This window comes from Mauremys reevesii, linkage group 1 (genome assembly GCF_016161935.1).
Source record: "Mauremys reevesii isolate NIE-2019 linkage group 1, ASM1616193v1, whole genome shotgun sequence".
NCBI classification, from domain to species: domain Eukaryota; kingdom Metazoa; phylum Chordata; order Testudines; family Geoemydidae; genus Mauremys; species Mauremys reevesii.
In genome coordinates this window covers 64,811,067-64,839,045 of record NC_052623.1, presented here as the reverse complement: position 1 = coordinate 64,839,045, position 27,979 = coordinate 64,811,067, and the positions used below count along the sequence as shown (strand labels likewise).

Below are 27,979 nucleotides of genomic sequence, written 5' to 3'. Positions count from 1 at the left end.
AATGAGAGCTCAGAATGTTAAAGGATTTGACTGGACCCTTGCCTTACTTGGCCATTGTGTTTGTAAGATTGTAACTTTTAGTCCATTTTGTTTTCCAACTGACCTAACAGCACAGATGGCATCGTCAGACTTACTGCTACTGAAACCTCCTCAGAGGCAGTTTTTTGTGAACACTGGGTTGGCGCATGTTACTATAGGTTTAAGTTGTACAAATGCTTACCTTGGACAGGAGAAATAAATTTATTAAAGCTGTATGTAATTTTTTTTACAACTCTGTCCTTGAAACTGACAAAGCTTTATAAGAAGTGTCCTGTTCAATGCCCTATCTGTGTTCCTATAATCTTGAATGTTTTCTCACCAGTATAAAACATCTTACAATATTATTGTTCAAGCATAAGTAGTAAACACAAAATGCCCAGGATTGTATAAAAGTAGTTATGATGTTCATATTTGTGAACATATTATCCTTATACGTGTAGTATCATTATGCCTTCCCATAAAGTATAATGCCTTTTTAAAAAAAACATTGTTAAATGTGATGCATCCATTCAAGCCTAATCTACACTCAAGTTTTACCGATATAACGATTTTAGTTAGCTGTCTTTTTTTTAAACCGAAATTATTATGCTGTAAGCCCTAGTGGATGCAGTTATAAAGGTATGCGGGAATACAGGTGACTTTTAAACCAGTATAGTTATTCCTCTTCCTATACATGGATAGCTATACCGATATAAGATACCTTTATACTGATATAACTGCCCTCACGCTTGGCGAGGAGGGTATTTTTTACCACTCTAACTATAGCAGTATAACTAAAACAGTACAACTTTCTAGTGTAGCCAAGGTCTGTCTTACTGATAATATGCTAATTAAGATTCTGTGGCTGATCATTTATAGAGAAGAAGAGGTTTACACTTAATTCCACTGATGGTATAAAGTTTACACTTCTTACATGTCCTGATGTGTTTGTCATTGTGATTCTAATCACTTTTAAACCTCAAACTTTGAATATTTGGAGAGCAATGATTAAGTCTGAGTAAATGAATTATTCAAATGTAATGCTTAAAATGCACCGAAAGAGCATGTTTTAAGCTCTTTGCTCAAATGTCCTCTTTCCATTTTCAAATCATTCATTCATTCATGCCCGTCACCCCAACCGGGGTATGGGCCGCCAACAACAGATCTCCATAGTCTTCTATCCTGGGCCATTCGCCTGGCTCCAGGTATCCCCATTTTTTTTTTTTCAACCTGAAGGTCAAGGTCGGTCCAGCAGGTATTGGCTCATCTCTTCTCTTTCTCTGCTCTGCTGCTGCCTGCTTTCCTGTTTTTGGTCATGGTCCTCCCCACGTTGTGCCGATGGTATCTCCCTGCTGAAAGAGTGATCGGCATCTTTGGTGGCTTCCTCTTTCACACACCACCCAGCCATCATGCGTTGAAGACCCTCTTTTTTCTTCTTCTTTTTCTTAAAAGTCTCTGTCTCTTGTTTTGTCTGCTTGTTTTTTCTTCTGTTACAGGGTGGAGTTGCTAGCCCCACGCCCAACCCTCCTCCTTTACCCTGACTTGGGACAGGCAGATGGCCCCAAAGGACCTCTCTGGTGGAGTTCCATTTTCAAATGGCTGCTGCCAATCTGGCAAATAGTTTGAAGTACTAAAGTGCAGCACTGTAACAGGACTTCAAAGTGCTAAGCAGAGTCTGGAGAGTCTTTTGCTGATTTCTTGTGAAGAATGAGCTAAAGATACTTCTCTGATGCCACCCGCTGATAACATTTCTAGGAGTAAACAATCCAAATCAGCATGTGGATTTTAGAATACTGAGATTTGTCCACCTTTAAACAGAAGGCAGTGCCCAAACTTAACTAAAGCCGAACAAACCCATCCCATAAATTGTGATCTGCATGGAATCTATTGAAATGTTGAATCAGGTTCCATGGGTCAAATTTGAACAGCTGGTTCCTAATTGGCCCAATTGTCCAAATCTCTGTAATAGGTGAATATTGGCAAATATTATCAGTTAAAATCTTGATAAACAAAGCACCTTAAAAATTGTATTTAGTTAAAAAGTGCTAAACAAAAATCAAGTTTTGCTATCCTCACTTTTGCCCTTTTTCCATGTACAAATCTGAAGATTTAAATAAAAAAAGGTTTCACTTACTTGGTTCTCCACAACCTCCATTTTTAGTTGACATTGTATCATTAATTATATACTTTTCTACAGTACCAGAGTTCTACTTAACACAATTTTAATAGAAGGGGTGAAGAAACACAAACCAAAATAGGAAAAGAATAGGTTAAAGAATATTTAGATAAGTTAGTTGTATTCATGTTGGTAGGACTTCATGAAGTTCACCCTTGGGTTCTTAAGGGACTAGATGAAGCAATCTTGGAACCATTAGGCATTAGAGATTATTTTCGAGAACTCATGGAGGACTATGAGGTCCCAGAGGACTTGAGAAGGGCAAATATAGTACTTATCTTTAAAAAGAGAAACAAAGAGAACCTGGGAAATTATAGACCAGTCAGCCTAGCTTAGATACCTGGAAAGATGCTGGAACAAATCATCAAACAATTAATTTATAAGCACCTACAGGCTAACAGGGTTACAAGGAAGCAGTAAGGACACGGTCCATATGACATTCTCGTAAGCAAACTAGAGACATGTGGTCTAGATGAAATTACTATAAAATGCATGCATAACTGTTTGAAAAACCATAGTCAGTACTTAATGGTTCACTATCACAGTGGGAAGGTATGTCTAATGGGCTCCCACTGGAGTCTGTCCCATTTCCAGTACTATTCAACATTTTCATGAATGACTTGAATAATGGATGGAGAGTATGCATATAAAATCTGCACATGACAAGCTGAGAGGGCTTGCAAGCACTTTGGAGGACAAGATGATAATTCAAAATTGATAAATTAGAGACTTGGTCTGAAATCAATGCGGTAAAATTCAATACAGACAAGTGCAAAGTTCTACACTTAAAAAGGAAAAATAAAATATCCAAATACAAGGTGAGGAGTAACTGGAAGGTAGTTGTACTGCATAAAAGGATTGGGGTGAGTGTGTGTTATGATGGATCACAAATTGAATACGAGCCAACAATGTGATGCTGTTACAAGAAAAAGCAAATATCATTCTGGAGTGTATTAGCAGGAGTGTCATATGTAAGACCTGGAGGTATTTGTTCTGCTCCACTCAGCACTGGCGAGGCCTCAACTGGAGTATTGTGTCCAGTTTTGGAGGGCACACTTTAAGAAAGATGTGGACAAATTGGAAGTCAAGAGCAGAGTAACAAAAATGATAAAAGTTTTAGAAAGCCTGGCCTATGAGGAAAGGTTAAAAACGGGGGAATGTTCAGTCTTGAGAAGAAAAGACTAAGAGGTACCTGATAAGTCTTCAGATATGTTACTGTTATAGAGAGGACAGTGATCAATTGTTCTCCATGTCCACTGAAGGTAGGACAAGAAGTGATTGGCTTAATCTGAAGCAAAGGAGATTTAGATTGGATATTAGGAAAAGCTTTCTAACTATAAGGCTAGTTAAGCACTGGAACAGGTTACGAAGAGAGGTTGTAGAATCCCTGCCAGTGGAGGTTTTTAAGAAAAGGTTAGACAAGCCTGTCAGGGAAAGTCTAGGTATAATAGGTCCTGTCTCTGCCAGGGTCCCTTTCAGCGCTATATTTCTATGATTCTGTGGCACCTTCCAGACTATGTAAACAAATACCGGTAGATTCTCCACACCTCAGAGCTTGCATTCTGTTAAATGTAAATGTTAACCTCTATTTTAAGGTCTTACCTGAACCCAGCACAGTAAATAGCAATGAAAAAAATGAATATCTCACAATCTTCATATAATACAATGTTAAGTCAGAGTTGCTCTATTTGCCCAATGCATTTATTAATTTATTATGTTCTTATGTTCTTATTAATAGATTTTTCATTCTCCATGATGTGATGCTTTTCATATTTTAAAAATATAAAGAATATTTATTTCGCAGTACGTGGATATATTTATGTATTTTGGCCCAACAGTAACAATTACAGTAACTTTGCTTAATGAAACCACCCTCATATTAAAACATACCATACATACTCGTTCATTAGCCCGTTCGTTTGTAAGCCGACCCCCCAAGATGGTTAGGTAAAAATAGCAAAAACTGTATGACCCTTTCATAAGCCGATCCTATATTTCAGGGGTTGGCAAACTTTGGCTCCCAGCTCGGGGTAAGCTGCTGGCGGGTTGGGATGTTTTGTTTACTTGGAGCATCTGCAGGCACGGAGCCCTTCAACTCCCAGTGTCTGCGGTTTGCCATTCCCAGCCAATGGGAGCTGCGGGAAGTGGCACACCATTGGCTGGGAACAGTGAACCGCGGCCACAGGGAGCTGAGGGGCTCCATGCCTGCAGACGCGCCAGGTAAACAAAACGACAGTGTATTAGATATTCAATTCAATGATTCCATAGAGTTTAAAGTCATCAAATTTGGTGTAGACTCATCTATAAACTGACCCCCACTCTTTGATGCGTCACTTTTTTACCAAACATATTCGGCTTATGAATGAGTACATACGGTATATCACTTTACATTAACTACTGTCTTCGGTCTTTCTTTGAATATTTTTTACATACTGGAGATGCCATTTTTTAAATCAAGGAAAAATGACTTAAAATGTGGCAAGTAACTGTCAAAATGGCACCTCTTTACTGGATATATCTGTTATGCATTTGTATGCAATTATATTTACTTTAGGGACATATTTTTGTCTTTTACTTCTGTTAGCCCTAACAAAGGTAACACAGCTAACAAAGTGAGGCCAGTGTCTGTTCCTTCTGGCTCATCAGCAGAGTTGTTTACTTGAGATTCAATTGTTTACACTTGTGCAAACCAGTTAAAGGCAATAAGATCACACAGGTCACTGAGCCAATATTAGAAGGCTTTACTGCTGCCCAGGTGTAACAGAGGGCCTAAACTGACCTGCAGAACCTTGATTACTGGTGCTGGAGTGTGAGAAGAAACAAACCCAGCTTGACTGAGTCCAGGTTTAGTTGGTAGGTCTGGCAGAATTTTTGAGATTTTGAAAAATTTTCTCATCCTGAATCAAGACAAAAAGACAAACTCAAATTTTCACTAGCCCAAATCTGAATTTTTTGGATTGGATCTGTCCAAACACTTCAGTTAGTTTTAGACTTACAAAGGCACTTTTTCATTTGGAAAGTGTCAAAATGACACATTTAGACAGTCTTGATCTGTTTTAAGGTTGCAGCTGAACCCAGCACAGCAAATAGTAGCAGCAGGAAAAAATGAATATCTTGCAGTCCTCATATAATATAGTGTTAAATCAAAGTTACTCCATTTGCTGAGCACTTCTCTGAATTTTCAAATTTTTTTCACAATGGAAAATTCAGAATCAGCCCTTTCCCATAAACAGTTTAGGTTTTGATGAATTAGCATTTTCTGATCCAAAAAAAAAAAATTTGTGGAAAAAATTCCTGACCAGCTTCATTTAGCAGCAGCAACATTTGTTCAGTTATCTAGTTTTGCCATGAAAATCCAGGTAGGCTGGACACATTAATACAACTTTTTTCTACATAGTAAACATAAGTTACAGATTCTTCTTTAAAAAAAATTGTTTAATGTAATAGTTGCATGATATATCTTCCCCTGCAGCAAATTGCACAAAGTTTAAAAGACGAACAGAAGAAGTTGCCTTCTGATGCTTCATTTTCGGATGTGCGGCTAGAAGATCCAGAGTCCTGCAACCAAATTAAATCTGGTATGCCTGGGAATATATTTTATATTATCAAATGAAGTAGTAAAATGGGCATAGTGGGCATTAAGATAAGCAAATAATGAGAAAATTATATTTACTTTAATAAAAAAAAATATTTTCAAGTATTTGGAGAAGAGCTTGCATAAAAGGAACTTTGACTCAAGAATTTTTGTTTAAACTTTTAAAATTTGTCTTCCCGGAAAACGTCAGGAACTGGATTTTCAGTGTGTTTATTATCTGCCTTAATCCTGTGATGGTGATTGTGGCACGTCTGTACTACAAACACATTCATTCTGTGAAATACTTACTCCTGTTGTCAAGGAGCATAGCTTTTTTTTATATGACGTATAATAAAGAGCTGAGCTCACATGAGAAGAATGGGTTTTATATGATTCTGGCGTGTGTTACGTGAGCGCTTTGAAAGTTGTAGTTCAAGAATGTTTTCCTGTTTAAAACATAGCAATCACTGTCTGATTCTTCCTTTAATGTCTTTCTTAACTGATTTCATTAACTTGTAGTCTAGTTATTGCAATAATTCATTATTTAGTCTATGAATTTTAAAACCTTATTTTGGGATCCATGTTTTTATACATTTATAAAGAATTAATTCTATGACATTTGATTTTGTTAACACCTGAACTCCACCTGAGTACTGCTTACATGCCTTTAAATGTGCCTGGAATCCCTAGATGACTTTTTCCCCCTCCATCTTACTACAGTTTACTCACTTATTAATATTCTGCTTCCCAGTTGTATCTTTCTAGCTCTGGCAGTTGTCTTCACTATTCCATGAATTTATCATGGTTTCCTACAGTGAACATACCAGGCTGACACACCAAAGACCTAGACTAGAACACACAAGTCTAGACTTGAGCAAATGGTTGGAACTGCACAAATGTAAGAGATTGTTAGATTATCCCCACACCAGGACATTGCAGGCTTTTGTTCCATGACTGGTTCTGTTGACTTCCTTTATTTTTTATTTTTTAAAATGGTTGTCACCGAGGTTAACTAGTAGTTACCCCAAAATCTAGGGGAAATATGAGTTCTGTGAGGCTCTCCACCACCAATTATTAGGGAAACCCAATCTGAATGTGCACAGATGGGTTTGTACCTCCTCTGCCATTAAGGGTGCTCTTGTAACAGGACTGTGACTTCTAATAAAATCTGCATGACAAAATTATTGTTCTCTGTCCTAACAGCTGGCAATGTCATATTAGCATGGGTTCTAAATTCTATATTTCAACTATGTTAAATCTCCTCAGATCATCTACTGTACAGCAAGGAAAGAATAGCAAAGCAAACTCATTCAATATTGTTCCTTTTCTCCCCTCCCTCTGGGTTCCTGTTAAAGCCCTGTGAGCAACCCTCCTATATTTTGTCCACTGTCTTTTCTCCCCCATAACTCTCTTCAGTAGTTACGCATCACATCCTGGCAGCTAGGATACTACAGTGACTTCCAGAGAAATGCCTATAAAAGTGATACATTTAACAAAGGATGAACTAGATCTCCTTTGGGCAGTCAGTAGTACATGTTAAATTGGCCAGGGGTGAAGGATTAGATTATTGTCATTGGGAGAAGGAAGATACGCTGTCTCAGGGATGGGTCACTGACTGCACCTGATGGCCTGAAGAATGAGTGTGGTAGCAAAGTTATTTTCAAATGTCTTTTAGCAATTTTTTAATTTTAGGAGGGCAGGCTTTTGTTGTTCTGATAACCACGTATGCCCTCTCCTTAAATACATGTTTCAGAGTATATACACCAATTCAAGATTACCCAGTACATTTTCAAGATGAATTCAAACTCTACACAGATGCCTGCATACTCTGTGCATGTATATACTGGAAGTCAGGTTTCTTCCCTCTGAGGAGGTTGAAAATAAAGTAATTTTGTAATGTATGACATTCCTATGGAGGTCAGCATTAAATAACACTCACTACGTATTGTTTTCAGATGGAAGGAAAGAGTAATAACATTTTAATGTGTTTTCTCTACCTTTACATAGGTACAGCAGAATCCCTTAATCCCAGACCGCAGACTATGATTTCACCAGCAGATCTGCATGGAATGTGGTATCCCACAGTCAGAAGGACTCTAGTGTGTCTCTCTAAACTGTACAGATGTATAGATGTATGCACAAACTTCACCTCTTCTTTGATCTTACTGTACCATTTTAATTTAAAGTAGAAAAGAATATACTACAAATTCTAGATATTTTTGTCTAAAAATAACTGTAAAACATTAATATTTATCTTTTGTTAGCTGTTGCCTCTTTTACTGGTCTCTTCATATAAAATAAGTGAATTGGAAAATTGCTGATTGGTCAAAGACAAGTGATTTTGTACATGTAAATTTAGAAATTAAGTACCAAATCAGGTCCAAAATTGCATTTGCCATCTTACTAAGATTTTTCAACAGGTAATGTTTAAAAAGTCATGTACCTCACAGACCAAAAAAATAAAATAAAAATGCTCCAGCTCAGTCAAGTTATGGGATTCATGTAGAATTTATTGGGTGAAATTCTGTGGCCTGTGATATACATGCGATCAGACTAGATGATCCTAATGGTCCCTTCTGGCCTTAAAATTGAATAATCTATAGTTACCTTAGAAAATGGTTTAAATCTTTTGCACCACATTTTTAGTAGCTTTAAAAGTACAGCTGCAAGAAACTGACAAATTTACATAAAATAAGACTGCTTTAAGCAGCGTTTCTCAAATGTGGCCACCAGGGGCTTTTCTTGTGGCCACAGCCTCCTGGGTTGTGATGGGTGGGGGTGCAATATGGCAGCCCCTTTGACTCCCTGTTGCTCCTGGATGCACTGCCTTGGTGTTTATTGCTGGGGTCGCCAGCAGCGGTTGGGCCCTTCCCCCTCTGGAGACACCTGGGGTACAATGCTGAAGGAGCAGGCAGCCCGTGAATTCCCCACCTTCCCAAGGGCAGAGGGACTCAGGCTTTGGGCTTCAGCCCTGGAGTGGTGGGGCAGCAGGCTCTGCAGGGGGCTTCAGGCTCCAGCCCCGGGCTGTAGCTGCTCAGCGGCAGGGTCCAGGTTCCAGCTGTGGGGCTTCAGGCTCCAGCCCCCTGCTGCCTCCCCTGAGCCCCCATCCAGGGCTTCGTTTGTCCCCAGGCTTGGCAGGGCTGAGTAATTCTGCTGTGAAAAGCAAAACTTGTACATTTGTAAATATCACTTTTCACAACAGACTTACTAGTTAGCAATAAATAAGTTACAATGATTTGGATGTGTTTATGTGCATATTTATTTGTTTTTCCTAAATAATTAAGTATTTTAGGAAAAAAGTGAGAGCGGCCACCAACAAGAGTTGGTGGCCGCACTTTGAGGCCACCAAATTTGTTTCCTGAGAACCCCTGCCTTAAAGTATATGAAAGTATGCAACAACGTGAATCTGTGTAAAACACACATAATAATAGCAGATACAGTAAAACACTCTGTTCATGGAGATTCAAGAAATACTTATTCAGATAATCTACTCTTAAAGGGAAAGTTCCATACTTAGATTGCTATTTAACATAACTACAGAAAGGCTGGTAAATCTCTGAGAAACTCAGGGAACACATGCATTTTTGCTGTAGGTTGATTTTTGTTTTTACTCAGCTGATAAGAGACACAGCAGAAGGGCTACTTTAACACTTTTGAAGAAATCCTTATTTGAGAGGCATAATTTGTGAAAGTGTGGGAGGTGTCAAATGGAATATGGAAAAATATAATCATTAAAATAATTAACACTTTGATGTTAATTTCAGTAAAAATAGTAATGTTTTTGGTTGAAGCCCACTGTTTGAAAGAAAGAAAATGCAGTTTGGAATTATTTACATAGCCCAATTATAAGAGTGTGTGTGTATGAAGAAGCAGGGATCACTGATCAGCATACAGTTTTCAGTGAACCTTTTGAAAATCTGACGCTTTACATATATTATTGAGTATCTAAAGCCCTGGCTATGCTACATGTACAAAAGTGTTTTTGTAACCAGTTTTTGTGACACTCTCATTTGACTGTTTACAGCTAACACAGTGGAGTCAAGTTCACACAGTTTTTTTCCATGACGCAACAGAGTATCTTGTGTGTCCACACCTTACTCTGTATCAGTGTATTCTGGGAAAATCTGGGTAACTATCCTATATTACCTAAACAGGGGTAGAGTGCTCAGAAGTATGCACACAGAGTGGCACCAGCAGCATGTGGAGCAATGCAATATGAGATGTCCTACTACCCAAGAGAGCTGTGAGAAAGGAGGACTAGCCAAATTGGTTTTCCAGCTCAGTCAGGTGGTGACATCTACGCTGCAAAAGTAGTGTTGTGAATAATTACAGGAAGACAGGCATGTTCTAGCCTAGGCGACTGGCAAGGGCAAAACACTGTTTAAGTGCCATGGTTACTAATAGAGTGTTAACCATGTGGTGTATAAGGACACAAACCATATTCAGAGCAATCATGTCACTAACTGGTTACAAACTGTTAAAATTTGTATATGTAGTATATTCCTTATTTTAGCTGCTTAATTTTGTACCCACCATATCTAGTCTGTTTACTTGTTAATAAAAGCTTTTATATTTGTGGGTTCCCTGCTAATGTGGCTTCAACCCATTTCACTTACGTATGTGCTTAACTTTATGCATTGTGAGCGGAACCATTGACTTCAGAATCAGAGCCACTGTCCTGGATGTTCTTTAAGCTATGTAGAAGGTTGACAAACATTTTTTCCTCCCTCTAGAGGGCAGTATTCCAAGGATTATCACAAGAGGCTTTATCTGCCTGTATTCACTCACTGCTGGGAGCTGCGGATTCAATTTCCAAAAATAAGGTCAGGCAAAGTTATCTTTCTAGAATGTAGTAGTGTTCATTAGGAAAGATTCTTTCATATATAATGAAGGCCCTTAAAGAGTTGTCCAGAATTCTGTTGAAATCTCATTAAAATACATTCTGTCTTTGTCCCCAGAGATCCATGGGAATTGCTTGCATTCCACTGTGATATAAGATGTGGTAAAGCAGAGAAAATGATGCATACACAAATCATGCTGAAAAACTAAGCTTAAAAATCGTAGAGATAAAGGTTATAGGCTAGTATAACTCGTATGACTCAGCAAAACAATAGACTAAAGTGAGATTCCTCTAATCTCTGCACCTAATATTTCTGTGTGTCTTATATCTTGTTTACTGGACTTGCATGTGTTATACTGAGTATTAAGTCCCCTACTGGGCTAGTTGATAAGACTGTTCCTTGCAAATATTGGTCTGTACAATGAAAGGAGGTACTCTTATCTATCATTCCTTTTTAACGGGACACTATCAATTTAGTTAGTGTTCTATATAATAAAAATATTCGTGAAAACACTTTCTTAAATTTCATTGAAAATATGTTTTAATGTAAACGTTTCTCTCCAGTTTATTGAACACAAATATTGGAGTGTTGTTGCTAATTCATAAAAGCCAGAAGATAAATTGCTACACACAAAAAATTTTTTTGTGGGCTATAATAATACACCAAACTTAGTGGATTGTATAAATGGCAAAAAGTATTTAGAATTTATTAAAAAAAAGTCCCTTTGTTTCAGTTGCCTAAGCTAGTTGTAATTGCACAGATCAGGAATTGGTTTGAAATACACCTACTTTTTTTTCAAGTGTCATTTTAAAAGCATAATTCATGAAAATAATTGATAGATGTAGGGGAATCCAATGATATGGGAAAATTTTCCTTAAAATGTCTGTAAATTATTATCTTTCATATGCAGCTTGTTCAGAGTTCTGCAGCTATCTGGTACTGAAGTGTTTCTCAAACTGGGGTCACCGCTTGTGTAGGGAAAGCCCCTGGCGGGCTGGGCTGGTTTGTTTACCTGCCCCGTCTGCAAGTCCGGCCAATTGTGGCTCCCAGTGGCCGCGGTTCACCGCTGCAGGCCAATGGGGGCTGCTGGAAGCGGCGGCCAGTAAGTCCCTCGGCCCATGCCACTTCCAGCAGCTCCCATTGGCCTGCAGCAGTGAACAACGGCCCGTGGGAGCCGCGATCGGCCGGACCTGCGGACGGGGCAGGTAAACAAACCGGCCCGCCCCACCAGGGGTTTTCCCTACGCAAGCAGCAACCCCAGTTTGAGAAACACTGCGGTATTGTGTCAATATCCTTTATTACATCAGCCTTGATAGAAAGTGTTGTAGAGACTGAGGCCTTGATCCTGCAGTGAGTTCTGTGCAGGCACGCCACTTCCTGCTATCAGGGTTTAAGGCACTTCACTCCTGGGGCATGTTAATTTAACACTCACTAGAGCACTGTCAGATTAAGTCATACATTAATTAAAAAAAAAAAAGAGGCAAATTCCTATATTATATTGTTAGTAATGTCTTGGTTTATTAAAAATGTTCATCTGATTTTACTTTTCACCAGTTTTGTTCATTGTTTTTTCTTTTAAAATATTTTCTTTTTTAATGCCAAAGTACAGCCTGTAATGTAAACAAATGTTACTGCTTTTGTTAACTTAAACTTGGAGAAAAATCTCTCCTACCTAGCAACAGCAGAGGTGTAATCTTGAGTCCCATTTCCTTTACCTTAATGAGGCATGATCTTCAAGATTTAAAAATGTATGCAGCATTAAAAGTGCACTGCTGAAATAGTAAAGAATGCAAGAGTTAAGGTTCCTACAGTATGGTGAACTCTGGCCTTGTACGCTCTGTGTCTTTGTTGTACTGCTTAGAAATTAACTAAGCTTTACATTTAATGATAAAAACTAGGGCAGTCAATTAATCGCATTTAACTCATGCGAATAACTCAAAAAAATTAATTGTGATTAATCGCACTGTTAAACAATAGAATACCAATTGAAATTTATTAAATATTTTTGGATGCTTTTCTACAGTTTCAAATATATTGATTTCTTATTGCAACACAGAATACAAAGTGTACAATGCTCACTTTATATTGTTTTTTATTACAAATATTTGTACTGTAAAGTGATAAAATAAAGTAGTTTTCAATTCACCTCATACAAGTCTTTATCGTGAAAATGTAACTTAGAAATGTAGGGGTTTTTTTGTTACGTAACCGCATTCAAAAACATAACAATATAAAACTTTAGACTAGCCTAAAAGTCTACTCAGTCCTACTTCTTCAGCCAGTCGCTAAGACAAACACGTTTGTTTACATTTACGGAAGATAAGACTGCCTGCTTCTTATGTAATATGTCACGTGAAAGTGAGAACAGGCATTCGTATTGGCACTTTTGTAGCCGGTGTTGCAAGGGATTTGCGTGCCAGATATGCTAAACATTCGTATGCCCCTTCATGTTTTGGCCACCATTCCAGAGGACATGCTTCCGTGCTGATGATGCTCATTAAAAAAATGCCTTAATTAAATTTGTGACTGAACTCCTTGGGGGAGTATTGTATGTCTCCTGTTCTGTTTTACCCTCATTCTGCCATATATTTCATGTTATAGCAGTCTTGGATGATGACACAGCACATGTTCATTCTAAGAACACTTTCACTTCAGATTTGACAAAACACAAAGAAGGTACCAATGTGATATTTCTAAAAATAGCTATAGCACTCGAGCAAAGGTTTAAGAATCTGAAGTGCCGTCCAAAATATGAGTGGGATGAGGTATGGAGCATGCTTTCAGAAGTCTTAGAATAGCAACACTCCAATGCGGAAACTACAGAACCCGAACCACCAAAAAAGAAAATCAACCTTCTGCTGGTGGCATCTGACTCAGATGATGAAAATGAACATGTGTTGGTCCACTCTGCTTTGGATCATTATCAAGCAGAAGCCCTCATCAGCATGGACTCATGTCCTCTGGAATGGTGGCTGAAGCGTGAAGGGGCACATGAATCTTGAGCACATCTGGCACAGAAATATCTTCTGACGCCGGCTACAACAGTGCCAGGAGAACGCCTCTTCTCACTTTCAGGTGACACTGTAAACAAGCAGGCAGCGTTATCTCCTGTAAATTGTAACCAAACTTGTTTGTCTTCCTGACTGGCTGAACAAAAAATAAGACTGAGTGGACTTGTAGGCTCTAAAGTTTTACATTGTTGTATTTTTGAATGCAGTTATTTTTTTGTACATAACTACATTTGTAAGTTCAACTTTCATGATAGAGATTTCACTACGGTGCTTGTATTTTTCAATTCACCTAATATTATTTCTTTTGTTTTTTTACAGTGCAAGTATTTAATCAAAAATGGATATACAGAGCACTGTACACTTTGTATTGTGTTGTAATTGAAATCAATATATTTGAAAATGTAGAAAACATCCAAAAATATTTAAATAAATGGTATTCTATTATTGTATCGCACAATTAATCACTTGACAGCCCTAATAAAAACAGAATAGCAATAGCTCTGTCAGATTGTAGTATTTGTGTTTTAACTCTTTGCACTTCCGTATTTTATTAAACAATACGTTAGACCTGGTCTACACTTAAAAAGTAGATCGAGCTAGCTGTGTTGTTCTGGGCTAAGAAGTTTTGCGCCTCGAGTGCTGTAGTTAAGTCAACCTAACCCCAGTGTAGATGCTGCTAGGTCAGTGGAAGAATTTTCCCTTCAACCTAGCTACCGCCTCTCAGAGTGGTGGATTAACTATATCAACAGAAAAGAAACCCTTCTGCTGGTGTGGGAAGTATTTACCCTATGGTGCTACAGCTGCACGGCTATAGACATACTCTCAATGCGTATGGAATATAATAAAATGTGAAACAAAAGATCCTCTATGTAAGAGAGTGGGCTGCCTTTGTCAGATTGTGGGAGTTATGCTTGCTTTGCACACTAATGCAGAAAGCATGTACTCAGGGTTTATTAAGGAGCATGCAAATGATCTGTTTCTGTTGAATGAGTTATCAGAAATAATATAGAAAAGTAGCATGTCAGACACTGGTCATAATTGGGAGACCTTACAATTGTGCTCTTATATTAATATTTCTCTAAGTTTTTGACATTCTTTTTCTCATTGTAATTTAGACCCAGGTTGATGGACAGCTTTTCTTAATAAAACACCTTTTGATTCTTCGTGAACAAATTGCTCCTTTCCACACTGAATTCACCATTAAGGAAATTTCCCTGGACCTTAAGAAAACTAGAGGTACTTCACAGTGCTGGCAGACAGAGCTGGGTGGGCTTGCCCTCCCCCTGATGTGCTAGCAAAGGTTGTGGGTTTATTTTATGTTCACCTGCAATGATCTGCATGCTTGCTACATTGTCTTGCTTTGATCTAATCCTTTCTAATACAGAGGTTTTACCTACTAAGAAGAGCAGCTCAGAATGCTTCTAACAAACTTTACTATACTTTTGATTTATATTAAGTGCTGTATCTGTGCTTTAGCCACTGACCTGTCTAATTCATACATGCTGTTTAAAAACAAAACCAAAAAACTATTGCTAAATAAACTTCACATTTGTATTGTGCTGAAATATCTTTCATCCTTAGCTGTACTCTACAGAGCAGTTTCTTGTTTCTGCTACTTAGCAGATTGATTTTAACAACATGAAACTTAACTTGCCTAGGCCAAAATTAAAATTGCCCCAGTCTTTTCTGTAGAAGTTTGACTAGAGAAGTATTCCTTATTCTGTAAAGTTAGTCAATACTTTTCTATATGTCACGGTGAGAGTTGTTTCATGAAGCATACATACATCTAGTAAGAAGGAAAAATAAAGAGCAGAGGCCATCCAGAAGAGGCAGTAGTTGTTAATGTTTTCCTGAGAGTGCATTATGAAGCACAGAGGAAAAAAATCTTGAGGGGAAAAAAGGGAAGGGTGAGAGAGACTCAGTGCTGTTCATAAGCCTGAGAAAAAGGAGCTGGAACATCTCCTTCCATTACAGAAGAGTAAGTTGAAGAAATAACCTTTCATTTCTGTCATCTAATACACTGTTATCTTTGCTTTGAAGTTACTGAATCTTATTACTAACATTTACATCTATTGCATTTGAACATCAATGAGACCTCCCTCCTATTAAGTGGTTTCTAGTTGGCTGGAGGTTAAAGGGTAAATATGTCCTTATGGTGTCTTGTCCTGGCTGACATAAAAGTTTGTTCTGTATCTTTTTTTTTTTAAATGAATAAATTTTTGTACCAGCCAGTGCCTTACGAAGTTGGTAACAGGAAAAGAGGTTTGGTTGGACCAAGCTTTCTGCATATTGACTTAACTTAAATCAAATGTGGATTTAAAGTTTGAGACATCATCAACTTAAAAATCATGCTCCAGTCTGAAAAAGAGGTACTCCTAAGTATTACTTATAACACTAAGATTATTATAACTGAAAGAGATGGGGGGGAATATGATATTTTTTGTTTGTTTTGTGCATTTAACAGCACTTCCAAGATAGCTAGTCTTGCAATAGTCAGTTTCTCCTGTTTGTGTGGGCCTTTCATAAAGCAATACAGGAGAGAAACACTTTTTAAAAATAAAAGGAAGATACGGGTATATAAAACAACAAATTGGCAAATGGACTCTGGGACACAGGCAGTACCTGAAACTACTTCCAATTAATCTTTTAAAAATTGACTAGATTTCAGGCTGATGGTATCGCTTTAATCTCTCACACCCCTTTGGAAATGGGTTCATTTTCTTTGGCACTTATGTCAGTACACTTACTGCAGGTATCAGTATTACTACTTTTCTTCTCACTGCTTCCACAAACCTCATAAACACAAACCCACTGCAGTACTGAAATTTTGTCACCTTCCCCTTATTAAAAAATGAGCAGACACCATGCATCTAACACATCAGTCACTGCTGTGTGGGTCTAATGCTATAAACCTTTACTCAGGTGACTAACTTTCCCTAGTTCTGTGAATAATCCCACTGACATGGGTAGGACTACTCACATATAACTCGGGGTTTGCAGGATGGTCCCTAAACTATCACCATTCTCTGCATGGCTGAGTACATTTTGGTGTATAGTGTATTTGTCTATTTGAAGTGTACCTTCGTAAGAACAGGCTTTGTCTTGTACAGCCCATTTACGTTGCTGGCACTAGCAAATATTAGGTTGTCTGGCTGTACCAGGAGGAGGACAGGAGACTCTGGATGTGGTTTAATTAGCCTGCAATTTTATTCCTAAATGCCTGAGAGTAGCTGGCAGATAAGTGTACAGGGCAGGTACTTCCATAATCACTTACATCTACCCAGCCCTCCCCCTTTCCTATCAGTCCTCAGCCAACCTGCTGCTGGGACCCCACCCCCCTTTGAATGAGTATTAAAAGGGGCTATAAAGGAGGGGGGTTGACTCCCTGCCATACCAGTCATTGGAGCCCCAAGCCCTCAATTTCTACTCCTTTAAAGAATACCTCCTTTAAATAATTTCCCAAACCGTTTTGTCTGATCACCCTTCCCTACAAAAGAGCTGCAGTGGACATCCACCCCAAGCTTATATCATGAGTTGTGACATCACAGGCTAACCCCCCCCCCCCTTTCACTTGTTCATCCTACTAAGCCCCCTACTTCCTGGAGGAAGGTAAAAAGAACCACCTCTCTTTGGCCAATCTGGAAGTGAGGGAAAAATTCCTTCCCAGCTGCGCCCTCCTCCCTCCCTCCCTGCCCCCGCCCCCCGAGAAAGGCTTGACTAGTGTAATGCCCACCGCAGATCATGATGAAATCTGGTATTTCAACTCTTCCCATGGATGGGAGGGTGAGTGCTGCTCAGCCTGGTCCAAGTGAAAAAGAGGGTTTGTACTGCACGAATATGGGTGTAAATAGTCCCCTTCTCTTCCGATCACCTGGGGAGCAGAGGGAAATGGGTCTGCATTCCCATGCTGACCTGACCTGGAGCAGCCTCTACTTAGCATGTGTCTTGCTGGCTCTCTAATCCTTAAAGGGGCAACACACCTTCTCTGACAAGCCAAACAAGGGGTACCACTGCTTAGTGTGCGGTGAGGTCATTGTAAGCTCCCCAGTGTGTGGACTCCCTATTTTGATGTTGTATTGGGGCTAGCACGAGGGACACTCATCTGATTGGAGCCTTGGGTGTTACTTTAATAACAAATAGTAGTAATCATGCCATGCCATTGTAATGAAGAAATTAAGTATTTCTGTTTAAATTACTCTGGCTGAATCCTGTACATTCACAGTCTGGTCGACTTTCTGCTTCACAGATGCAGCATTTAAAATCCTGAACCCAAAGACTGTTCCAAGATTTTTTAGGCTAAACAGCAACAACGCACTGATACAGTTCTTATTGGAGGTAATATGGAGTCTTTTTGTTAACTCCGCGTAGGAAAAAAAATCTCATTTCGTTTAAATGTGTGGTGATTTCTGGGCAAATAAAAAGAAGATAATTGTCTTATGTTCAAGGGTACTCCAGAGATCAGAGAACATTATATTGACTCTAAGAAAGATGTAGACCACCACCTGAAATCAGCTTGTGAGCAGTTTATTCAGCAGCAAACCAAACAGTTTATAGAGCAGCTGGAGGAGTTCATGTCAAAGGTACAAAGAGGCTATGTATTCACTGTGTTGACTGAAATATTTTTTCCTGAAATGGCAGGATTAATTTGTATTTAAATTTGTTTAATGTTCATTTTATAATAGACGGGGCTGGTAGAGCAGCCTATACTTAAGGCTGCCTGACACTTCCCATGATAAGACTTTGTTTTCAGTTGCTTATAACCTCAGCAGAAATTGTTCCGCCATTGCTGAGAATGAGATTAGGGAAACATATATTTTGCCCACGTTAAAAATAATTCTCATGCTGTTTCATTGAGAAGCTGCATTGCCTCAGTGCTTTAGAGCAGGGACATAATCCAGTGCTTTGGAGCAGGGGGGAAAAGCGGGTGCCCTTGGTGCCGGGGATTTACGTTTTTCTGTTTCATGAAAAGCCAGCCAAATTTTACTGAGTGTATAATCACAGATGTCATGTGCTTAGAGGCTTAGAGTGTGATAGTTAATTAAATTAGTTACATTCTTGAAAGAGTCTGTCAGTATTTGGAATGCCCAAGCCCGTGAACACATGGCATGAGCAGGACTTTTCTTTGCAAGTGCTGCCTTTGCCACAGGAGGAGAGGAAGAGAGAGGATTCGGATGAACGGGGTGGTAGGGTGGGGAGACTGGGGCAGAAGGGTCTGTAACCACTAACTTGGAATGAAACCCAAGATTCTTGAGTTTGGTCATTCTTCCGCTGTCAGTAACTATACACTAGCAAATACGTCTCATCCCCCTCTTGTGTTTGTTCACATGGAGGATGACACTCTACTATTGCTGGCAGTTATTCTTAGTTCAATTGGCAGAGATCTCTGCAGTGGATATTAAGGTTCCGATCCTGCTGATGAACCATGTGGGTGTTAATATGATGCCACATGATGGAATTTGTTTTCAGTTTGCTTTTTTAAAAACCCAGGATATTGCAGACATCATAATGTTAATTTAGCAGTTTTTTATGTATAAAGTCAAGCACTGAAAAGTTAGGAAATGCCAGAATTAAGGCTGCATGTTCAAATGCATTACGATAGTTTGTAATTTCCTAACTTCTACATGATTGACTTTGCAACCGTTTTATTTTCTTAACATAGTTTTTGCACAATTTTTATGAATATGGTATGGAAAGCTTTAATAACAGAATTACCATGTCACATTTTAAGTTATGAACACGAACTAAAACCAACCAAGCGAACATACCTGGGAATAAACCCTAATGGTCTCGCTTAGGATGGCAATACAAGCTTTATTTGCAGTGTGAGAGATTGTAACACAGTGCATTTAGGGCAATGTTTTTCATGGAAGAATAGTGTTCTTATCCTTGGCAGATAGAAGTAGTCTATATTAAATAACTTGTTTTCTCCTGATGTATACTGTTGAGATGGAGGCAAGAGATCCATGGAGGTAACATTTGTCAGACTTTTTTATAGTAACACTTTCTGTATGGTAGACTTTAAGCAGTAAATGTGTCTGTTTGAAGGAGGGTGCAGCAAAGCTTCCTTTCTGTTCAGTGTACATCTCTGAAGCAGTATTAATGCTGAGTTTGTTCTCTGGAAGTTATCTCTTTATATGCAAGGTCAATGTGGAAAGATCGTACAATAGAAATGATGTTTGTAAAGTGCTTTGAAGAGGAAAAGCACTGGACACGCTGAGCATTGTTATGAGTCCTCGTATTTGTAACGTCTTTAGTATAACTGCATATAAACAGGTTTATCATGAGGATCGTGACACCTCAAGACTGGTGGTTGCAGTAACACCAAAGTTATCCAGTTTCCTTGCTTTTGGGAGTTCAGAAAATTACAACAGTGAAATTACTTTAAAAAAGTGCTTTGGTCCATGAACTAGATGAAATATTTAGATGCCTAACGGTGGAGATAGGTGCCTAGTGAGATTTACAAACATGCCTAAGTGAGTTAGGTGCATAATTCCTATGATTTTCAATAGGATTTACGAACCTAGCTTACTTAGGCCCCCAGTGGGATATACAAAAGTGCCCATCTGTAGGCGTCTAAATATATTTGTAAATCTGGCCCCATTTCTAATTTCAGTTGTGAGAAGAGTTTTTATATTGTACAGTAAGACATTCTGACAACTCAGCATGTTAAGATATCTACATGGGTTTGACTGCTGCATTTGCATTTTTTTGGCCAAGATTGGCTAGGTACACTTTTCCTTTTAAGGGCTTAGTCTTATCTTTTATGTAGCTACAGATTCTTGTGAAATAGTTAATGTATCTCGTTTTGCTTCCCTTTTCATTTATGGCAGGCATAAGTATTATCAAGATTAAATTAGCCTCCTATTAATTGTATAAATAAATATGGAGCAGAAATCTTACACTGTTTTTGGAATTGCATTTGTCATGACTTGACTTTCCTTCTATTTATATCCTCAATCAAAATATTCAAGAAAGGAAAAAAACTGTCTCAGACTAGAATTTTAAAGAGATTTATTTAAATGTTACTGGCTTGTTTGATATGATTTCACTTTTTGATACCAATGGAAACAAAAATGTCTCATTGTTTTAGGTTGCTGCATTAAAAGAAATGGCCAGTCAAGGAGGTCCCAAATACAACCTTTCACAGCAGCCTTGGGCACAACCAGGTATTCCTTTGCTTTACATTTTTCATTTTCTCCAGAATAGTCTTACTGAGGCTCTTGTAGGGTAGTATATTGGCTAATAGATGACAGTTTGTTTTAGTTCCCACTTTTCTAGAACTTGTTTTGAAAACTATTCCATTTAGCCAAACAACCTTTCTAGTTATCACTTTTGTGAACATTAAAGCAATACAAAATGCATTCTGGGCTAGACCATTTCAGGAAGTAATTTGTTTTCTGTGCTACTAGGCCATGACTTTCAAAATTAACCTAAAATGTTAGGTTCCTTAATCTGTATTTAGGAACTTCTCTGATTTTCAAAGTGCCAAGCACACAACAGCTCTCTGTCACTTTAGTTTTTGAAAATCTTGGTCAAAGTATTTTCAACAATTGTGTTAGTTTCAGTATCTATTTCCAGAGAGCTTCATCTTCCATATCCTGTAGGTGACTTTCAATATCTGAAAAACTTCAAAACATGAGTTTAATTTGTGCAGTGTGTGGGTGCATTAAACAGTGTTGAAGATGTGGACTGTTGAAATGCACTTTTCATGTGATGACCATTTAATGCACAGTGTACTTGAAAGTTACCTTGATTAGATTAAGGTAAATCTCCTGCTTCTATACCAAAGGGATTACTGAATATTACTTTGAGGCTTATTGTTTATAGTTTTGTAAATACATTACATTTTCAACTCTTGAGAATATGCAAAGTGAGAAGCCAACTACAAATTCCTTCATATTAAGAGCTCAAATGAGAATACTTCCTAGGAACCTTTGTTGGGTTTGAGGAGTTGATATTTTGTGATATTTACAACAAGTAGATCTAGAAATCTGAATCTTTGTGTCATAGATCTGAACCGTTAGTTGCACTAAGTTCTTAAAATGCAAAGCCTGACACGTTTCTTCATAATTCAGTACTGCCTCATTGCAGGTCAAACAATCTTGCTGCTAATTGGAACTCTTCGCTATAGTTTCTAGCTTATGTCTTAACATTTGCTTTGTGATTCTGTACGTAATTGCAAATGTGAACATAGCACGTTTGCAAATGAGAACCTGTTTATCTTAAATGAAATTTCAAGAAGCACCTGGTATGTAGGACAATCCCAATGAGCTATTTGCCATGCTGTCAGATTTCTCGGAGGCCAGAGAAGGGAAAGGAAAATACAAAAGATGCAAGAGTTTAAAAAAAACAACCCTTTTCCCCCCAAAGTTTGTGAATATTTCTCCATGTTTTTTTCAAGCCTCTTTGAAAATGGCATTAAAAGTATGTAGCAACAATACAGAAAACACGTTTTAATCCAGCACAGCATTCCTGTGATGGTAGGCTGCATAGCTGTCTCAAGCATACGGTTAGTTCTAGGTGCACTGTTTCCATGAAGACCGGGCATGAGCGCTTTAAAGAAATCTTGCAAAGTACTATTTTCTTTTCTTGGGCTGAGTATTGCCCAACAGTCACATCTCCAACTAAATAAGGAACCTTGAAGGGAGGAGTCTTGTCAAGGCTTTTGACCACTGAAGGGTAGTGAGTGTGATTTTGGGGGTTCAGAGGGGTGTGGGGTGGTGATGTGCATAAAGTAGGGAAAAAATAGAGGGGATCATTTGGAACATAGACTTTCAACCAGTAGGAGCAAATATTTGTCTAATCATTTTAAATTTTATTTCCAGCAAAGGTCAATGATTTAGTGTCTTCCACTTATAAGACAATAAAAACAAAGCTGCCATCAGTGTTACGAAGCATGGCATTATACTTGGCCAATAAGGACACTGAATTCATTTTGTTTAAGCCAATTAGGGTAAGTATTGTTAGTGTATACATCAGCATACTTTCCATAGATTGGCCAACCTTAACATAGTTGAATAGATTCTGAAAGTGTGCTTTGTAAGCTCATTTATTTTTTGTAGGAATGAATTAATGTAGCTGTTTCTAAGTTTCTTTATTAGACGATTATTTGTTTTTCTTGTTAACTTTGACAAGATTTTCTGAATTTCTGTTGCTTTTGTCCATTACATATTCTTGTATGTGCGTTATTGTACATTAGAAATCCAGACAGAAATCATATTACATGCATGGTGTCTTTCATAAGTAAGCAGTCTAGGGTATCATAAATCATAGTGTGGCTTTGCTCTGAAAAGGGACCATGTAAAAATGGAATCTTATTCCACAGACCTGATGTAAGTGTTCAGAGTAAAGAAAATAAATGTATATTGCTTTTATTCCTACCCAGTGTGCACAGCAAACATTGTATTGAGAGAGTTGTCTGGATTCTGTTTCTTCTTGTGTATCACCAACGTTTGGTAAGACCAGTCAGGTACACCTGTGCAGACCGATCAAAGCCAATGAGGGTTGCCCAGGTTTAACAGAGGACCTGTTACTGGTGAATGTGCACACACAAGAAAACCCAGCATGGTTCTTAGATGTCAGGTTAAGTGTACAAGGCTAAGTGTTAAGAACCCCCTCCCCCCTATCTTTTACTTGTTAACATAGTACATAATAGACAAGGAAACCTCTCCATGCTGTTTTTAGGGTTACTTTTTAGAGGAGAACCACTTTTAAGAGCACAGAGTTCTACCACACACACTTCTCCATTCACTTCAGAGGTTGTTTGATACACATGATGTTCAGTTTGTTTCATATTTGAGACTGATCTTGTGCTATTCCAACACTAAATGTTTTTCTTTCCTTTATAAAGAATAATATTCAGCAAGTGTTCCAGAAACTCCATGCTTTGTTAAAGGAAGAATTTAGCAATGAAGATCTCCAGATCATAGCTTGTCCATCAATGGAACAGGTATAAAGTGAAGCTCCTTATTTTACAGATTACTCATTTTCGCATGACTACTTCACATTTTTTAATTAACCTGCTTTTCCATTTTGCCTAATTTTTATTCATATTCCTCTTTTCTGATTCTTTGAAAATCCAGAATTAATTTGAATGCTAAACCCTGAGCAAATACAATTGTTTAGTTTTTACAAATATCTATTAAACTGTTTTAAAACTGAGATTAGTGATTTAAGACATGCAGCGTTGGGATTTTATTGTACAAGGTCATGGCAAGGACTGTTCTGGTGAATTACACCCGCTTCGGGCACCTTTCCTCTTTGGAGAAGTGATCAGATGTGCTAGGTGTGTACAAATTCTGAAGGAATTGCAAGGATCTGTTTGAACTAACGGACAACTGGAAAAATGTGGCTAATCATGGAAAGTTAAACAGAATTTCAGGTTTAAGGAGGGCTTTTATCCTCAAAGATAATCAGTGTAAGGAACTCTGCATCAGGAGGCCCTGCATAAGCCACACTCTTAGTGATCCCATAGCTTTAAAAAAAAAAAAAAAAAAAGTGTATTGAACATCAGTGGTATCTTGGGTATAGGGGATCAACTGGTGATACTTGTTCACACAGTATTAAACTGTTAATCAAATATGTGGACAGGAGGAATTTCCCCACAGGGTATTTTGACAGGGAACATGAAGTGGGAGAAGAATATTAACTTCCTCTGAAGATGGAGCAGGAATAATCTACTGGGATAAGGTGGATTTTTCCCACAGTAGTCAGATTTCTGTTCTTTTAGTGATGGACAATGATGCATCAGTATTTTGGATCTCTCTTATTCTCCCCCTTCTGTTTTATGTAAGCTAAAGTTTTCTGGGTTATTAATAATGTAAATGATTCAGAATGTGCCTCTTGGCTATTTTAAATTTACTTAATTATCTATCAAATGGCTACTGCACATAACTTCCTTTTAAAATTGCATGCAGATCATAGAATATTAGGGTTGGAAAGGACCTCAGGAGGTCACTTAGTCCAACCCCCTGCTCAAAGCAGGACCAATCCCCAGACAGATTTTTGCCTCAGATCCCTAAATGGCCCCCTCAAGAATTGAACTCATAACCCTGGGTTTAGCAGGCCAATGCTCAAACCACTGAGCTATTCCTCCCCTCAGTTTTATTAGAAGCTGTGTTGATACAATAGATTGTAAAAGCTGAAAGAGCTAGTTTGTCAAGTCATTGATTGCATACTAAGAGTCCGTAACTTAGCTAGAACTGGTGATTGCACTTTTTGACCAATATTCTTATAATTGTTCTCTTGGTTCCTCTAAATCCTTGGAGATTTGTAGAATGTTTGTTTAGATGCTCAAACAGCGTAAGTCTGCTCCTGACCTTGGATGATGGTAACAACACAATAGCTAACATATACTTTCATTTTGCCTTTCAGGTGAACCTACTTTTGTCAATGTCTAAATAGCCCAACAGTCAGGCCGTTTGAGGTAAATCTCAATGGTATGCCAGGCAGTGAAGGGGACATGCAATCATTTGCCAGAAGTAAATAAAGGATTTACACTGGGATCTGTCAAGGCATCAGCTTTAATACTCCCCAGGCTGCTTAATACTGATTTACAGAAGAATTGAGTTCTACAAATTGTTTGGCAGTTTTTTTCTTTCCTAAAACTTAAGGGAACAAACTTGCTGAAGATTTTTATCCAAGCTCAGTTTCTGCCTTGCCATCAGATGTAAACACGTCTCAGATTGAAATGCTAAGACTTAAATATATTTAAGACCTTACTTCTTTTCCTTTTATGGAGAAGATGTGTGTGCAGTAAAAGAACTAGCAATTTCATGGGACACACTGAAGATAAATGACAGGAAATCAAAGTTGAAAAAAGTCAGTGTGCACTGTATTTGAATGGGATGGTGACCTGAGTGTCAAATGTTGCTGCAACTTCGTTTTGACAGGCACACTCATTTTTCTCAACTCTCCAAAGAATCCTGTTAGTCCACAATACATTTGAAGAGCATAGTTCAAAGTATATTAGTTTGTGAAAACTGTCTTGTTTCCCTTGAATTTCAGAACGTTCTGCAATATTTGACACCATGTGTTTTGGGTGCTCTGTAATGATTAGTAGAAGTTAGCACTGACACCTGTACTCTGATATTCTGGAGTGCTCTAAGTGAAGAATCTTTAAAGAGTTCTGACCATGTTATGAAATGAATATGTGGGGTTTGCAGTGGAAAGCTGTGCAATATAATTGTTAATGTTTGTGAGGGGGAACTACCCATGTACTAAAGGCTTTATGGCAAAGGTGAAGCTTAGCATTAAAGTTTTCAGGTACTTAAGGTTTCAGGTTAAGGGTTTTTATTTTTTCTGATTTAAGGTTGAGCAGTGCCGCCGCATTGTCAGAAGCGAGTGCTAAGATGCTGTAGGCCAGGGAAAGGGGCTCGAAGAGCAGCTCCTGGTGGCAAAGCTGTGACTATGGAACTTGTGCAGTACTGGTGTGGTGGAGTAAAGATGCGTAAAGGAGAAGTGATCATGAGTGAATACAAAAGCACCTTTGTAAGTTAGGGTCATGAGAGAAGTACCTGCTGATCAGTAAACTATGCATATGTGTAACATCTGATTATGGTCAGCGTGCAATGAATGATTGATACACAATATTGCCATATTCCATTTCAGAAGGTTAAGTGCTTAAACACTTGTCCATAAACTGGATGAAACACTGAAAATGGCTTTAGAGTGTCTTTACTAACCTTATTGTATAGATACGTGGAAGGCAAGATAGCAACTTAAATGACAGATTTTTACTTATTCTCTAGCTTGCATGTTGTAGAAATTTTACATATTTTTGGTAACTTGATTTAACAGTTTTGCTGTTACAGATCAGCTGACTGGATACTAAAATGGCAAGTTTTAAAGCCACCACGAGCAGCATTATAGCAGACACTCTGGGGTATGGAAATGGTACTTACAGGATCTCATGTAACTTTTTGAAATTAACTAAGGAACTAACAAGGAAGAGAACATACCCCTTCCCTTTACCTATTCAAGAACATAGGCTGTAAAATAATGTCCAATGCCTTGTAATATATGTACATTTGGTCTTTTTATAGTGTTTTACAAAAGAGTGCATGATTGCTGTACAGAGTTATGGCTGAATTAATTGTGCAGAAATGGTCTGAAAGGTAAAACATTACGTTAGTCTTGTGTTTTGAATCTTTTCACTTCTAAAATACTCAGAGAGCTCTAGCACAGCTGATTTAAAAGATTCCAAGAGCAATCAGTTTATTCAGCCTGTTTGCTAAATGAAGATTTGTTTAAACATGTACAGTTTCAGATATTTACATATACAATAGTGTAAATAATTTCAAAAGATTAATTTAAAGTGCTTTATATGATCTGACTAGACATTTGCTGTTTTTAATGTTTTTTTAAAATAAAATTTTTGCTTCCTATTTTGGTCCCTGAGTAAAGCTTTGTGTGTATTTGAGACTTGTCTGACAAGATAACTGTAATGGCAAACCAATAAATATCCTGCAGGCTTGTACGATGCTTCATTAAGAAAGACAAGATCTATTTTGTTGTTAGCAGTAAGAGCACTGACTTTATCTGGCACAGACAGATGCATCACTGAGTACTGAGTGTGCAGCTAATTGTGTTAAATTCATCTCTTTATAGTCATAATAAAAGTAAATTTGTATTTTCTTTACTCATGAAGGATCTTGTGTGACTAAATGGTCTCTTCGCTGCAATTTTATTATAGGGAAGAAGCCAAGGTTGTAATATTTTAACTAATTGGCTTTTGCTAAGAGTAAACTTGGGAGCTGATGGCAGAACGCACCAGTATTATTCAGCCCTTGTTTTATATGATGACTTTTCTTGTTGCCTAGCTACTTGCTGGTTCATCTATCTGTCCTTTGTCATTACATATTGAATGTATTGTTCTTCTGGTGTTCAGTCCTGTAGGAATGTTCCTTCCAGAGTGTTGTTTTTTTCCTTGTAATGGCAATATAAACTTCCCATTTATCCCTTGGCTTTGACAGTGGCATTTGATTAACTATTTTTTAAAAAATCCTGTTTTCCCTAATCTCATTTGTAGAGTTCAACTGGGTTAATTGTCACGCCGTGGTGCCACATAGCAGTTGTTTCCTGATCACTCTCCTGAACACACACAACATAATGAAGAGGCAGGGTCCTAACACCTGTTCGAATTATACCATTCAAAATTAAATTGAGTGAATAACTACGTGGCCCCCTAAGAAGTCTTTTGGACATTATTATTTATTTGTTTTGAGTCTCGGTCCAGTTTACACATCAATCCCAATTGCTAATACAATAGTGAAAATCATAGGGGCACCCTTTGTGTCCAAGCCAAGAAGTTTCAAACAGGAGGAATGATGTGGGGACAACATAAAACACTTCAGAACAC

At 38.1% G+C, this 27,979-nt stretch overlaps 1 protein-coding gene across 4 annotated transcripts in view; it reads left to right on the top strand.

Moving 5' to 3' along the window:
* The window catches only part of COG3 (component of oligomeric golgi complex 3), a 45,503-nt gene extending 18,244 nt beyond the window's left edge, over positions 1–27,259 (top strand). For 3 of the 4 annotated variants that reach the window (XM_039491561.1, XM_039491541.1, XM_039491569.1), the window contains 10 exons: positions 5,667–5,772; positions 7,776–7,900; positions 10,502–10,591; positions 14,736–14,856; positions 17,867–17,955; positions 18,066–18,200; positions 20,711–20,786; positions 22,446–22,573; positions 23,471–23,569; positions 24,994–27,259. In XM_039491561.1, coding sequence (XP_039347495.1) covers positions 5,667–5,772; positions 7,776–7,900; positions 10,502–10,591; positions 14,736–14,856; positions 17,867–17,955; positions 18,066–18,200; positions 20,711–20,786; positions 22,446–22,573; positions 23,471–23,569; positions 24,994–25,023 — 999 coding nt within the window. In that variant the 3' untranslated portion in view covers positions 25,024–27,259. The remainder of the gene's footprint in view (positions 1–5,666; positions 5,773–7,775; positions 7,901–10,501; positions 10,592–14,735; positions 14,857–17,866; positions 17,956–18,065; positions 18,201–20,710; positions 20,787–22,445; positions 22,574–23,470; positions 23,570–24,993) is intronic. The other variant, XM_039491551.1, reaches the window with a different exon arrangement.
* Positions 27,260–27,979: the final 720 nt, after the last annotated feature.